General features: G+C 38.8%; 1 protein-coding gene across 1 annotated transcript in view; it reads right to left on the reverse strand.

Moving 5' to 3' along the window:
* Positions 1-17236, reverse strand: part of csmd3b (CUB and Sushi multiple domains 3b) — a 554192-nt gene that overhangs the window by 78395 nt on the left and 458561 nt on the right. Inside the window, exons 44-48 of the mRNA XM_036566609.1 lie at positions 16777-16922; positions 11267-11347; positions 8716-8829; positions 7511-7699; positions 5533-5679 (exon numbers count right to left, since the gene is read on the reverse strand). Coding sequence (XP_036422502.1) covers positions 5533-5679; positions 7511-7699; positions 8716-8829; positions 11267-11347; positions 16777-16922 — 677 coding nt within the window. The remainder of the gene's footprint in view (positions 1-5532; positions 5680-7510; positions 7700-8715; positions 8830-11266; positions 11348-16776; positions 16923-17236) is intronic.

A 17236-nucleotide genomic window follows, 5' to 3' on the forward strand; every position in this document is an offset into this window, starting at 1 on the left:
CAGTATCAGCCCACATTCAAAGTTAATGTACTCAGACTGGTTAAGGGGCAAAGTACTGGATCGGGACAGCACTGGCTCATGATTCTTTTTAATGTTTTAAAGGCATCTAGGGGTAACTGAGAATCAAGAAATTTAGAATCTGATCAGTTTGGAAAAGGTTTTGTTAAGCGCAAAATTGGTTGAGGTATCCTCAATCTTTTTTTTTGAAGACTATCACAACTGAAGGCATGATGACACACAATACAGTGGCACAAAAAACAACACAATAGAATTGTACTTTTCTCTACTGAAAAAACCTATTATTTAACATTTCCTAAAAGCTGAAATACTGTTATGAAAATACTAACAACTTTAAATTATGAAAAAAGTTTGTCAAGTTTCAAAAGCTCAAATGTAATAACTGTTATTAACAGTACAACCCCACAGTATTAACATGCAATCCTAAATTATTCACACACTCTATAACCTGTGGGAATAAAGCAGGCACTTCAGTTAATTCGGCTGCAGTCATGCAATGCACATATTCTCACACACACAAATTCACACATACACACGCAGACAAATACGTAATTTAAAACAAAGCTTGAACATCGGCTGGAGGTTTGAACAAGAACAGAGCACTCCACTGATTTAAAAAGCTGGGGATAATCTTGTATTTGTTGGTATAAAGAGGCTGGGAGAAGAATTAATATGGATGCTTGGCCTTTGAATCAAGACTCTGCATTAACATGTTAAAGAGATCATTTGCTTTTGAGACTGTATCACAATGAGGGAGCCATCCATCATCTGCAAAAACAATTGACAACAGGGGACTGCGCTTGAACAGCACGGTTAACATGTACCGTCACGTCGTATTTGATCTGGGTTGGGACAGAGCCCGAAGCGTTCGGCCCGACACGGCTCCCCATGCCTTAATCGATCATGAAGCATATCTCAGGCAGAATACAGGTGAAGGAGCTATTTTTGTCACAGCGATGAGGATGAGTCTCTCTCTGCTGCCCGATTCCCCCTCTGGTCAAAGTCAGCACATGAGCAGGCTGGACTAAAGTTCACCCAGGATGGGAAGCTTTAATCTCTGCTGGAACTGGACTGTTAGTGTTGCTGCTACTGGTGCTACAGCAGCACTAAATGAAAGTTTCTTTAAAAAAGGGCCAAATTTTACATTTATTTTGTATGTTATTTTTCCCCTGAAGTCCACTTCTTACATTTGTGAGGGTTTATGTGCCAAAAAACACTCATAATTCATATGTACATTACCGTTTTCCAACCTCTCCATATCCTTTAGAGCTCCACATCTCCAAAAGTGGTGGGGGAAAACTTACGGTGCTATAGGCTGAATGTGTGCTCAGATGTGACATCACAACCACAGTGAATTAGACACGTATTAACTGTTTTATCAGCTTGTAGTCTATGTATGGCCTGTATGGACTGGGGAGGGAATGGTACATTTTGCAATGTTTACATACTATATCAAACTAAATTTTTTATATTCTTCTCCTAAAGGAAAGGCATTCTGAATCTGTTCAACTCTATGAGAGAGAGAAATACAGGAGAGAAAAAGAGATAGACAGATAGAGGGTTGAAGGGGTATCGTAAGACTTCAAAGAAGTCTCCTGCATACTTAAACATCTGAGATGATTATCTCCACCCAAAACTCCACACGCTCTTTCTACTGGAGAATTAATGCCTTCTCCTACCTTCACCCTCCATGTTATGTGATATGCTCAATCTCTAAACAGACCATAATATCCACAATAGCCTTTATTATTTCATTTTGGAAAAATGCTCGGAAATGTAACTGGGTTACCGCAGAAAATAAAAAAAAGAAATAAATAAACACACCACACAGGATTTGCCAGTCTAGGAACAACATTTCATCCTTCGAAAGTTGAAAAAGGATGGAGTATTTCATTTGTGTTCAGTGTGAGAATATTGTTTGACCCTCTTGTACAGCAAGAACAAAACTTCTGATTCAGATTCTTATTTCTAAAGGCTCTATCCCAGTGAAAGCACTAACTGCATGCAAACTCAATGGGTTCACCTGCTGAATGCCTGAGGAACTATACACCTATTCAGTGACTTCACAAGCAGCGTCACTGCAACTACTCACACTTACGCACTTATTTTTACCATATTACCCCAAATAAATTTTGGATGAAAACTCCTGTGAATGTTGATTCTGATGAATAAAGAGCAGTGAGATGCTCCTGGTGTTAACACAGACATAATTAACATTAATGCAGATGTCATTTTCTAATAGTGTGGTATATGAGTACCATTCTAATACAACATGTAAACTAAAGTTACCTAAGGTTCACTAGCAAGACTTCCACAGAGAAACTTTACAGGTAAGGGGAAAATTGTGTTCATTGGCAATACCATCACTTTTAAAGGGTATTTCTGTCTTTTCTTAGGTTCTAGAGGCCTTTTAATACTTGTACCTGTTTGCTTGTGGAAACCTGACATAGTTTTTGTATGAACTACACAGACCTTTAATCATACTGCTCTAAAAACCATGAGCTTCCTCTCTCTCCTCAAACTCTCTCAGACACTTTCTGAACACATCTTCACTGCCTTTCATGAAATCTTGTAATGAAATCCTCTGCTCAATTATTCTTTGAACTACTGTCCTACATTTTTTTTTTAACTTTTTGAAATTTTAATTTCAGTTTCACCCAAGAAAGCGTTACAGAAAGTCCAGGATTTTAAAATGTTGCAAAACTGACAAATATAGTTCAGTAAAAAAAGTAATGTATTAAATTTATGTGATTTAAATGTGCGCTTGAATAAAATATATCAAAACGTTTACTGTAAGTAATCTGTAAGACAAAACTGTCTTACTGTAATAGATTTTATTCATGTAGAAAACAGAAATATTTGAATTAAGTACATTCAATTAGGGCTGCAAATGATTGGTTAATCTACTGACTATTTTCTTTTCATTAATTGACTAATCTAACAATTATATGACCATTTCTTTTTTCATGGATTTAAAGAGACAGCCTTTTATTGGTTCCTAAACAGTTAAGAAAATACATTTAAAACTGTGTATTACTTCTTGATCATTTACTGATGATCATTCACTTTTTCATTTGTAAACTAATCACCATTCCTGTTTTCTTAGTTCTATGTTTTTTCCATTTTTCACAGCTTATATGATTCTGTGTGGGCACATATCTGCCTAGATACCAGCTGATACATCACTGGCTAAAGGTTTCTGCATTAAACACTATGTCTGGTATGAACGACTGGCATGTTTGTGATTTCATGACAGCATATTTTACAGATTTTAAGTGTACATGCAAAATGATCGCACTGAAAGCATCCTGTGTGCTATTTTTATCCTCTCGTGATAAGCTTTAGTCTGAAGCCTTAACATTTTATCGTTCAACCGCAACCACAGTATGGCATTAATTTTACTACACAGTGCTTAATAACACTAAAATATTCATCTCTTCCAGGAGACATTTTACTTCCTGGGCTTACTGGGCTGACATTCAAACTTTTGCATACAACTGTATATACCATTTTTGCTTTGACAAAGTTCTACATCAACATTTTTATAACTGATGTAGCTGACTTTGTTATCTAATTGTTGCAGCCCTAAATTCAATATATAATTTTTTTCAGCATATTAAGATCAGATCCATTAGCATATCCCTGGGTTCTGACCCCTGTCCCCTAAAGTGACGCACTATGAAAGCCTCTCCCTAGGACAGTCACAGAGCCACTGGCCGTCTCATATGTCTTAGATGACTTGAGACTACTCCAGTCACCACATCTACTCTCATTCTGTCCTCTGTTCAGCAGAGGAGTGTTCTCCGAGCGGACAAGCATACACACACCCCACCCACACAAAGACACAGGCAGTCAACACTGTCCTGTTCGCTCTCTTATGCATGCACATGATTGAACATTCACCTCAGGCATACAATTTCTTTCTTTCTTTCTGACACACATAGAGACAGAGAGGGAGAGAGAGAGAGGAAGAAAAGGAGAGAGAGGGGATGGGAACAGGCAATAAGGGGTGAAGGGAGAGAGTACTGTGCATATTTGGAGTCCCCAGGCTTTGACTGATGTCTCGAGTGGCATCTGTAGTAACATTAATACAGTGTAGTCCTGGGCCAATGGGCCATGCCCCCATCTCCCCCTGTCACTGCGATGCCTGCCGGAGTATGTGCAATGGATAGAGCCCGAACTGCTGAGGCCACAGCTGAACCGCACTCTGACATTTTAAAGCTAAGTGCCTGCACTTCTCTTGCTCTCTTGAGTACAAATGACAAAAGGCGCAAAATCATTCACAGCAGCGCAAGTACAAATTTAACCAGCCATGTAGCATGCAGCATCAGTCTCAGATTTACTCACACACACACACACACACACAAGCACGTACACATGTTTGTTTTTATACTTCGTCACATATGTCCCATATATAACCCTAACCTTAACGTTAACCTCAGTAACCAAACAGGTTTTTAGGGCCTTTAAGTTTCAATAAAATTAAATACTTCTAGCTTTTTTTAAAAGCACTTCACAAAGTCAGGATCATTTAGGTAGTCTTGAAAATGTATGACAATAACCACACACATGTTTGTTTCTGAAATCTTGTGAGGAGCATACATATGCACCACATGTATGTACATACACTGTGCCACCTGAGAATATTACATTTAAAAAAAATAATGGGCAGTAAGCATATATTTGCTCAAGAAAACACTACTATTACAATAAATACAAATAATATTAATGCAATAATATGATACAATAATGCAATAATTAATGATTTTACATTTGTCAATGTTTTCATTTAATTCTTTCCAAACTTCTCCTTGTGGCAGCCAAGAATCATTTATAGTTATCATCCAATATCTAGTTTGGCTAATCATTGCTTCATTATGCTAAATCAAGTGTGCTTTGTTCTTCAACTTCAAACTAGCTCACAAGAAATCACTTTTTCACAACACGTTTTCCAAAGTAAGACATTTGTATAACTCTTTGGGACTCTGAACTGGAGATTTTTACTTTGCTATTGCTTTTGTTAGTTTGCTGCTTGTTGATTAATTCATGTGTCTCCTGTGAGCACTGTCCAGCACAGTCTGCCAAAGGTATTGCTTTAAAAGTCATTTAAAAGCTAGACGTGAATGAGAGGGCTTCTAATTATCTAATTATCAACTCTAAACCCCAGTAATGAAAATAAATGCTTTTGCTCTTTAATAATTGGTATGTAAATGAAACTTAAATATAGAATTTTTGTAAGAAGCGCTTTACAAAGTGAGGACCATTTTTACTTCGCTGGGGAATTTTTGTCCTGGCAATGTTTTTCTTGTGTGGACCAGCAAAATGTGATGTTGTCCTATCATTATGAGGACATGCGGTCCTCAAAAGGGCTACATACAGAAACACACATTTATGCAAACATACAAACACGCACACGCACCATGCTCATTTCTGCATGCTTGCTCAGACAGAAGAGCAGGAAAGAAGCGTGCAAGTTGAAAAGTGATTTAAATGGATACATACTTTGATACTCACCGACATAGCGGATGCGGAACCCCTTCTTATTGGTGCCATGGTCAGCTGACCAGCGCAGCAGGAGCTGGTGGCCAGTGGTGGTGATATTGAAAGGGGTGGAGAGGTCACCGCTCAGAGTGGCCAATGTCTGACTGTGGATTGTAGGACCTACACAGAGAGACACACAGGGAGAAAGACACAAAAGCAAGAAGAGAAAGAGGGAAGAAAAAAGCCAAAGACATAAAGTTGTGCATGCACTGTGTTAAAGTGAGAGACATCAAAACAAGCTTATTGCAAAACATCAAGTATAAAAAAAGAACTTTCTCTTGACTTTGCCAGAGAATCTTGAGGTAAAGTCTGAAAACAGCCAGAAAGACTGTTAATAACAAATCCCTTTGTGGCTAAACATATCTGCTCTATGCTCCAAAAGACCTAATCTGGCTTGAAATATACACCCCTGCAGGATTACTATCATTTCAAGTTTCACTTTTTTATATTTATCTTTTTATAGAGTTGCAGTGGAGTATAAAACAGATAACTCTGAAGTCCGGTAGACACTGAGCTGTCTGAGTGTGCGATAAATCTAGACACGAAATCCACAACAGCAGAGTTTCATACTTTGAGAATTATTTATGATGTATGACTCAGCTACAGGGCTTTCAAAAGGTCTAATAACTTTTCTCTCAAAAACGAACATATATGGAAGAAGAAGGTACATAATATAACAGAAGAACATTACGTTTGAGCTCATGCCAACAGCTCCTGCACTGAATCGTCTACCTGCTGCATACACACACAATTATTAGTACTTGTTCACCAATGCAAATGTAAGGTCAGCATGATATAGACCAAGAACCATTGGTCAGTGGTTAACAAAACTTATTTTGGTGAGCTGAAAAAACTAAAAAGGCAAAACTAGTTTTCTTAGGCTAACTGCATACTTTTTTGCCAGGCAAATTTAGATCACTACATTGGGTTAAAGCCAACATTAGACCAGGCAGTAGAGTAAGATCACCTTTCAAAATCCTTTGATGTAATTACATAACATAGTATACTAGTCAAAGGTTTGGACATCCCTAAAAACCCTGAAAGATCTTTAGCTATATTTACTACTCCCCACATTGTGGAGCAGTGAAGACACTAAAATCATGAAATAACAGACAGAAATAAGCACAGACCAAAAGTGTATTAAGCAAATAAAAATCATATGTTTTAGATTGTTCACAGTAGCGTCACCTTGCCAAGATGCAGCTTTGTAAACTCTTACACTGCATTTACAATGATCCTGATTGGCAACTGACCACAACGAATCCCATTCATTTTCAACAGGAACCATAATGTCCCAATGCAATGTGTTTTAACCAATCAGAACGAAGGTTGTGTTTTCATAATTAGTATCCAAAGTTTAATATGTGAAACATTCATTCTGCTTATCAAACGTTCCCATGCAATATTAACACATAAGTGTTTGGAAAGACGATTGGTTGGATAAGGTCCATCCTAAGAAGTCATTATAATATACTGAAATGGCTGATGTTGACTGAAAATGATAACAACCTATGTCTACCAAACCCTAATCTGTCCAATTTGTAACTAATCAACCTAATTTCCTAATTTTGAAAAACATACTATTAAATTTCCATACAGTTGCCACAAGAAATTAGCATTAACATAGAGGTGGGTTTTTGACAGGCCTTCTGAACTGGAGGCCTAGCTCTTATAGCCATGGTTTGTCACTGCACTGTTCTTACACCCATGAACAGCAAATCGAAGAGACAGGATGTGTTGATGTCCATTGCCATGCTAGACCAATGAAATGCAGCGTAGCATGGGGAGCCACCTGGGATCCTTTTCGAATAGTCCTGAAGAAGATATATGCTGAGCACTTGTTCACTTCATTTAAGATCATGCAAAGTATAGTCAGATATGTCCAAACATTTTTGACTGGTACTATACGTGAATCTGTCAGCTAAAAGTGTATAGTGTTAACACAACGTACCATCAAAGACTTCCAGAATGTCGTATTCCTTCTCTGTCTGAAAGAACTCAAAGTGCAGGGTGATGTTATAGCCCTTTTCCACATTGATGCTCCACGAGCACATCTGCAGGTTGGGGTAGCTGTCCGGATAGCCAGGACTCAGGATCACCCCCGTCGAGTCAAAGCGCACATCATGAGCAGGACATTGCACTGACACAGCAACAGAAGAGGAACACTCATAAATATAGAGCTTTTACATCTGTCTCAAAACCTTAAAACAACAACTTTTGTTATTTCTTATTATTAGATTTTATAGATTAGGTTCTATCTTGATACAGTATATAAGCGTATCATCAGGTTCATAAGACAACATTCTATCTCTGAATCAGTAACTTAGCAGGAGAATGAAAAGCTTAACACCTGTTCATGTACTGTGAAAAAAAGTGTAAAAGACTGTATTTTAAAGTTTCTATACATTTTTAGATTTTTATATCTTTAGAATTTATGTAGTAAAAGGATAAAAATGCTGAGTTACAAGATTTTTTAGTAAGAGTGGTGATATGTTTTCAATGAGATCTAAGACACATCAGTCTAGACTTGTTTAGTAACATGACGTGCAGGTTTTCGTACAAATCACTTCACTTTGTCTCCCTTTGTTTACCCCATTTACAAATTCTGCTTTAATGGGCAAAGCAAATGATTGAGCTAACAAAGTGAGCTCACCGCTTGCAGGCACTCTTGCGAATCTGAGCAGAGGACAAGCTCTCACAAAGTGAGGGCTCCCTCATGGGGGGAAACAGTGGGCCATAAAAGATTAATGGCAGCAGCTGTTTGAGCCAGTAAACTCAGTGAGAGCCGTGTCGCACAACGCCTCCAAAATGGAGCGGAGGAAACATGACAAGGCCTGACAGCCTTCAGCATGACGAGTCGCTCTATATACTAAACGAATGCTGTCTTTAATCATGCTTTACTTTTACGTTAATCTGTTGCACATCCGTGAATCCTGTGCATCTTTAAAACAGCAAATTATAGCCGTTCTGGGAAATTGACCAGGATTGTAGGCTAAAAGGTTAACTCTTTCTCACACATGTAATTACATCTGCAGTATAATGCTATATAATGTTCTGAACGTCTACACCATTAGATCCTCAAATTACTGTACTTTACATAGCAAGTGAGAGAACTGAAGGTTTTCTTGATGGTATGAAGAGTGTTCAGCAGCTCACCCTGGCATGATGGAGGTGGGCCATCCATCTGCAGCCTCTCACCCAGCCTGCAAGTAAGAATCTCACTCCCCACCAGAGTAAACCCAGGGTGACAGCGGTAACGGATAATATCACCTAAAAGAGAGAGAGAGAAAAGGGAGAGAGAATATGTGATGATTAAGCTACTGTTTAATTAAGAAGGACAGCTAACCTGCACAGTCTTAATAGAGACAGATGCTGCAGATATAGAGGTGGCATATATTTTTTCATTTAGGTTTGAAAAGTTGATAATTGAGCTGTAAAGCAGCGTCGGTCACGGTGACTCTTTATGCGCCGCTCTCTAACTCACTGCCATCATGATTAAAAAAATCCCACAGCGAAGATCATGAATCTTCTTCATTGCCTCCATCATCCATGCCTTCCAATCTAAAAATAATCAGATGTCAGCAACTGGCGAGCGTGAGTGGGATGATGTATGGGGGCATTTCTGTGCGGAACAGCACACATGGCCAGGCCGGTGTCTGGACAATGGGCAAGGTGAATCCATCTCGCTTACTGTAATGGCCCACTTTCTACCTCACCAGTCACCAGGCCCGATACTTCACCAATAGCACAGAAGGACTGTTCTTGTGCTATGAATTTACCTCTACCCACACAGGGCAGAACACACAAGGCCGGAGTTATGTCCAACACAGCAGTCAATACTACAGTACCAGTTACGGGATGAGCCCAAATTTTGCACACACCTATTCATAGAAGGGTTTTTCCTCTCAGAAATACTGCAATTAGAAGATGAGTGCATATGAATACCACCTCAATGTTGTGCTTATTTGTAGGAAACTCATTTTTCCAAAAGTCCCCACTTTTTGAGTTAGCAGCATATCATTAAAAAGTCATGGTGGCTGCTGGTATTTGTACTGTAAACTTGTTGTATTTCATTAGTTCAGCAGCCACATATGAATATTGCAAGCTACAGTGTTTATGCTCTTATCAACATGCTAAAGGACTAGGAGAAAAGCATATCCTCTGTGATCCAATTCTGTCTGGATAAAAACACAAGAGCACCTTCTGCTCTCATATTCATATTCACATTCCAACCAAAACCACCTGAACACATATCATGTTGTACTATGACCTCCAAACATGCGAGCAGGAGCTTCCAAGGAGGACTTGATAGCAGCTTTATGCTTTCATTTTTGAGTAACAGTGAAGACATCAAAACTATGAATGAACACATTTGGAATTAATCATGCTGTGAGAAAAAATGTAATCTAAGCTATCATTTTACATAGTTAAAAACTCTTTGCCTTTATGTAGTACACTCTTGGCATTCTTTCAAGCAGCTTCTTAAGAAAACACTCTGGGTGCTTTTCCAAGAGGTTTGAAGCAGTTCTGCATATGCTGAAAACTTGCTGGCTGCTGAAAGCTACTTTTTGATGTGACAACTGAAAAGAAATAGGGCTGACATGAGCTGCATTTTACAGGCTTTAATACTTGTTGATATTTCTGAATGAGTACTCAAATACTCAAAATTGCCCTTAAAACAATTATATTTGAAGTGTTGATTAGTCTGACGAGTCCCACCCGGTTCAGTGGTCATGTGACGTCATGGCGGTACTCAAGTAAGGATCAGTATACTTACATATTTGTGATGCTTCATCAAACCTGCTGTGTGCAAATGTTACACTGAGCATTTTTCTTAAGTCGGATAATTTAAATTGCTCCCACATGTGATTTTTGATGCATCTTTGCTCTTTTAGTCATTTGGAAAGTGGTGCAGTTTTTTGTGCTCATAGGCATGAATTTATGATGTGTTCAACTAAACCAGCTGTAATTTATTTATTTTAAACATTTTCCATATATTAACAATTAACAGTAGAACAACTGTTCTATCTAAAGGCCTTTGCTGAAGAAATGTATTTTAGGATACAACTTTTGTGGCTTCAAAAAAACCCCCAAAGCTTCTGAATCCTAAATAGATACAACTAAATAACTCATGAATACTTGAGTTTTAAATTATTTAGGTCAGCCTTGGAAAAAATAAATTTTCAGTTCTTGTTTGGAAACAAAAAATCATACATAAAACTCAACTTATTCACAAACTGAGGCTTATCTCTACTTATTCATACATAGGAACCCATGCTATTGATGTTACTGATGTTACTGATATTAGTGTCTTAGAAAGCATTTGACCCCAAACTGTTATATCAAAATGTCTTTAGGATTATGTGTCCAAATTTATAACTACTGTAGGTAGAGGATGCATGGCAGTTGGTTTGGAACTGAACAAACTGACAGCATCATACTCTCACAGGTGTTTTGAATATTTGAATACAGGCTACTTGACAGAATGATATCAAACCAGATGGGGCACTGACTGACAATGCATCACACGTAACCCTTTATTTATGGATCTTAATGCTAAAAAATGTATCCTGTCATTTCAATCATGTTAAATCACAGGCTGACAGTGTCTGATCTGTGACTCTGCAGGTCTGCCAGGTGAAAACAGCCCTGAGCCCTTTTCTTTTCCAAAGTCATTTTTGTGTTGAAAGAAGAAAAAGACTCCTACCAATCTCAAACTCATTATCCTCCATTAGGGCGTCTGCATTGGCCACTTCTGGCGGCGCCTGGCACACTCGCAACTGGTAAGCTGTGGATGAAGAAAAGTGATGATGAAGAATCATAAAGCTTTTCAGAGACTCAGCACACAGCATGCAGCCCGAGAGCCCCATCTGCAAAAGCTTAAAATGACTGTTGATTTATCTCGAGTGTCAAAAAGGGCCCGCAGGAATAGAAGGAGTTAAAAATGAGGAGGCTAAACAGTCATGTAGAAATGTAACCGTCTTGCACCCTCGCCGCTGCAGTTTCCTAAGCTGGTCATTTGCATGAGGCTGTTGTGCAAGGTGAAGTGGAGGCCACGCTGAGCTGGCACTGAGGCAGAGCTAATGACAGGGGAACCTGCAGAGGCAGCTAATGATGTGATTAAATACGGTGACACTGCGACGTATGGCAGGAGGACTATCAGAATGCTGTGCAGCGCAGAGACAGTGAACAGTGCCTTTACCACACAACATGTCTACTATTAACAGGCTAAGGTCTAAGACACACCCATACCAACATATGGAACCCAAATCACAAAGGAATTTTCAGTGTCACCCTGGAGAATTTGGTTGGTAGGACGTCAATGCTGAGTGACTTTATTTAGGTATTCCCAGTAGGGTAAAACAGGGGAAGACAGCATTTGTTGCTGTTGCAATTCATGTCAGTGTGTTGGTATATGCACTTGTATTATTCTGTACATGCTCAATTTATAAACAAATTTGGTGTACAGTAAATTGACATTGGGCCTCCTTCACCAACCATTCTTAAGAAGAAATTTCTTCTTAAAACCCATTTATGCAGCTTTCACAAAGATTCTGACATTCACCAATGTTCTTTAGTTTGGGATCCGCTCTTAGGTAAGAATAGAATCTATGATCACTCAAGAGCACCAAGGTGCGAACAATTCTGCAGTTTAAACACACATGAATCTGAGTTAGACTTTTTCTTAGGAACTTCCTCAAGAACCAATTTAAGAAAAACCTCAGAAGATATTGGTGAATGAGGCCCATTGTTCTTAAGGAGGATGCTGTCCTCCATCTTCCCCCACACATCAGACAGCCATCATCCAGAACAGAGGACAGAGTACAGTCAGACAAGACCACTGTAGGCTTATCAATATTCATGAAACTAGAGAACCATTCAGAAAAGGTCAAAAACAGGAAACTAGGAAAATATCAAGAACTCACAGGAGACATGGGAAAATTAGGAACAGCTAGGAATTCCAAGATGAGACTTCACAACAAACATGGAAACAACATGGACATAATATACACAACTGACAGAAGTAAAACTAATGATAACAGGAAGGGGCCAGAAAGAAAACAAGGTTACAAAGTAAAAACAAGTGAAAACAATAACAAAGATGAAGAATAAGGCCAGACCAACAGCGGTACAGCTTGTTGCAAGGGTGATAAATTCAGTACTAAGAGAGCTAGTTCAAGAGGATTTTGCACTAATCCTGAGACTTATTTAACCAAGATGCTGAAAAAATAGAAAACTTTCTTAAATCTTCCCAGGAAAGAAGCCTTTGCTTTATAAGGGTGTTTTCCCACTGCCCATCCAAAAACAAAACACCCACATGATGCACACGAGAACCAACTGAATTTATGGTTCTTGTTCTAGTTCATTTCCCATCTGCTCAGAACAGTTTATGAAAACCACAATTAATGATTTAATGCTCTTTTTATTCATTACATGTGAATCTTCAGCATCTACTTTGGCTAATTAGCTACTATGCTTACTAGTTAGTTTAATTTATTGGCTCTTATGAAACGAGGCACTGTACTGTTCTGTGTATCTACTCACATACATGTTCATGTTTACAGAGGATCATGTGTAGAATCAATCAACACATTCACATACTGTCCTAGTTTACATTTTCGTGAACGTTTTGGTTGGTGTGCTTGGCAATTTCATTTTCATCTGGAAGAGTAAAGGATTCTGCTAAATTATTGTTGGCTTCGGCTGCAAGTGTTAAAAAAGAGAATTCTTAAGTGGGATTAATAGTGGGATTAATACCACTTATAGCAGCTCTACCTGCCTTTGAAAGCTGGAAAACAGGAAAAACTTAAGTAAATTACATACTTGGGTACATCTGACATTACAGCCTCAAACATAACAAGATTTTACCGTTACTGCCCATGTTTTTTCTGTTATGGTTAATTATATTGTAAATTGATAAACTGAGCTGTTTCCATGCTGACTGGATGCAAGTTATCCACTCAGAAGTATAGCTAACCATTATGTTTCCAAACAGGGGTCGGGCAAAGTCAGTACTGGGTGGAGCCTGGGTGGGGCAAAGTTAGTACAGTGGTAGTACTGTACATCCACAGCAGGGATTCCATGACAGTAACACTTTTAGCACACTTTGGTGCAATGGCTAAAAGCACATCACAAGAATCTAAACACATAATGAGTAAATTACATAACTAATTCAACATTTTGTTCTCCATAGAATGTGCAGGCAACAGAAATGTATGCTGCAATTATTACATCACAGCGTTTCACACGCTATACATAGATAACAATGACTGTTTATGTTAATTACCATAAGCGCAACACAACTTAATTGGAGCATTAATTATTCTGGTGTTAATGGATTCCATGAGCGGGACCTCAAGCTGATTTGAGGTTCTGTGCAGAGAGCTGTAATTGTGGAAGCATCAGGTTGATTAAGATGGAGATCTAGAGGCTTAAGCAGTGCTTACTGGAGATGTAGAGGACATGAGCAGCCGAAGGAGAGGAGCTGGAGGACGCCAGCTTTTGTCTCGCCTTGGCTAATGGAGAGCCAAGTTTAGGCTCCAGACGCTCAGTCTGAAACAACGCTAATTAACTATTGAGGCCCACTTAGCATGCGCCTTCCTCCCAACCTGCCTGCTGACGATGAGGCTTGCTTCTATTCCCCGAAGCGGAGGAGGGATGTGGAAGTGCGAGGAAAGGGGCAGCCTGGCGAGCCAAGGCGGAGCTTCTGATCCACAGCCACGGCACTGAAGTTCCCCATTAGTCTCCACTAGAGCCTCTTCATTTCCCTCTCTAATCACAGCCCAAAAGCTCAGGAGGGGAAATGCAAAAGAAAAGTAGATCTGCTTACTTATTCTCGCAATGCTTCTTCCAATTGTGACAAGTCTCGCCGAGAATAAAGCCGTGGAACCCAGTCATTAAAGCAGGGTGTCGGCTGTGTTTTGGATGACGAGGAGTTCCTCTAATGTCCTTTGAGCTCGGCTGATTAAAACAAACCCAATGCGCGTGGAAGCGCATTCCAAAGTGCATTTGGAGCTCTTGATCATATTCTGTAGATTCTCTTCTAAGCTCATCTTGTACACACTGGAGGTACACAGTGTTTGATGTACAGATGGGTGTAGTAGTTGTGATCTGATTAGACAACATACTTATAAATATCTAAACACAGAGACTGGTAATGTCTCATAATTGACCTTAATAAGTGTTGTCTTATAAAACAAAACCTGTCTTTTTTAACGTGATGTCCCATTTACTGTGAATCAAAGGGAATAAAAGCTGAACTCATTATGAGGAAGCAAGGAATTCCCAGGTCAAATTTCTATATAGACACTGCCTTTTCTTTGTTATACACGCATAATCACAAAATAGAATCTGCAGACTGTAATCATTAATCTGCAACTTGGAGCTATTCCACAGAGAATAAATTACTAGGCTTAGGTTAAAAACAGCACAGTTTACAGCACTTAAAAAGAAATAAATGACGTTAAGTCACATCCGCAGTGGAAACAGACAGTGTGAAAATGCAAACCTGTCTACTATGCGGCTGAAGTGCATGGTGGTGTGCCTAAACGATGAGAGTGCCACTTAAGCCAATTCCCCTCTCCGAGCGTCAGACTCGTTAGCTGTGGCGGACGGCTACCACGGGCCCAGGATCGATACGAGTGCATGTCGCAAATCATAAACATGGGCAGACACAGATCAGTTCAACCGCTTGCTCAGCTGCCTAATCAGTTTATGTCAATATAATCAGTGTAGATGCACTCTGTGCCCGATTTCGAGTGCTGCTGTTTGTGTGGCTGGATGTGCGTGTGTAGAGTGGCTCATGGACATGTTGACGGCACAGACCAGTGCATGTCAAAGGAAGTGTGGGACACCTCAGACTAACCATAGATGATAACTTGAAATTTTGAAAAGCTAGGTTGAAAAGCAACCTAGCTTTTCAAAACATTTTTAACAAAAATTAGCATTTTTCTTTATTGGTTTGCAATAACTTAACATGTTTAACACTAACCAGGTTTATTTTGAGTAAAACAATATCACGTATGATTATTTGGGACAGCTTTGGCGGTTTAAACCACATTTCAGGTGAAGGACTTTCAATATGTGTTTTAACAAAAATTTGGAAAACAAATCTGTGAAATAGTGGTGTCAAATAATGAGCTAATGTGATGTTATTAACACCACTATTTTTTATGATGTTAGCGCATTTTCCTACCATCTGTAATTCCAGCCTAAACAGCCTAAAGCCCAGCTGCTCTCACGCTGTAACTTCACACTGTTGCTGTTGTGCTCTCATTCAAAATACAGGTTTTAAATAGCAGATTCTACTGATTGTTATCTTGATAAGTAACAATTTCCAGCTGTTGCCATGTTGAATTTGTCTGTCACCAAAGAATGTTGAGTCAGAAGTATCATTTACAAACAAAATACAGCCTTGCTCTGGTAATATCAGCATTATCAGTAATGCTAGCACTGAAAGACACCTTCAGCAGACTACGCTGGACAATGCGCATTAAAGAACTATGGATACATCAATGTACAGCAAACTAACAAAAGCAACAGCAAAGCTAGAGTTCCCCTCAAAACAAAACACAATGTAGCGAAATGAGAGCAAGAAGGTTACAGTGATGGAGGAGTTTGAACATGCAGTCACTGTTACTCTCACTGGCTGTCAGTGACAAAGACTGGAATGTGCATTCACCTTAATTTCATGAACATTCTGAAAATAGTTACCGAATTACTGAAAATAATAAATACATTCTGATGAAGCTTATTTTGTCCACTTTTGTAGCTATAACAAAATGCACTGGTTTGTAAATACAAAATATCTTTCTTTAGATAAAAAAAAATCTTTCTTTTGAATTTGAGCAAATAAAACAAGTGTGACTGATCATTATTAACTATACACACTCATTTATTTTAACTGTTTGACAGCCCCCATTACTGTCAAATTATTATTTAGGTCATGAACAGCAGGTTTTGCCTAAATGAGTGGTTCTCAAACTGGACCTCAGAAAATTCACATTTTTTCTCCACCCCACTGGCAACATGAAAAAATGTGGACTGTGTTAGGAGACCTGAGGATTGGATTGGGAACCATTAATTTAGGTAAAAGCTACTCTTCATACCAAGTAGATAAATGACACATTTCTGAAAATCCTGGGAAAAAGAACAGCTGACAGAAAAGTAAACAGTAAAAGTAAAAAGTAAAGAGATGTCTTGCTTTGAATCTCTCACCATGATAACTCAGGACAAAGAAGCCACTGCCACTGAAGTCGCTGTGGAACTTGATGAGGATCTGGTTGGAGGTGCTGTAGACTGACTCCAGAGCTGTATTCCCACTAAACTGACCAATCTGTGGAGAACTCTGGTCTGGACCATCCCTGTCATGGTTACAAGCAAAAGTGTGGTTGAAAAAATTAGAATAAAAGACATGAAAAAATTGCAACCAAATATATTTTAAATTCTATCACTTTTTCTCTCTCAGTCTGAAAATATAAGTATGGTCCAAGCTAGCTTGTTAGCTACTGAACAAAAGGAGAGAGACCTGCAGCAAACTGATCTGGAACTGATTTTCTTCAGGCTCTATCAGTTAGCCTGTATATGTTTTGTTTTTGTTTTGAGGTTTCGTTATCAGCTTGCAATTTTTTACACCAGCTAATAATCACATTCAAATAAAATGGCCTAATCGGTTTGT

Source organism: Colossoma macropomum, unplaced genomic scaffold (assembly GCF_904425465.1).
Source record: "Colossoma macropomum unplaced genomic scaffold, Colossoma_macropomum, whole genome shotgun sequence".
NCBI classification, from domain to species: Eukaryota; Metazoa; Chordata; class Actinopteri; order Characiformes; family Serrasalmidae; genus Colossoma; species Colossoma macropomum.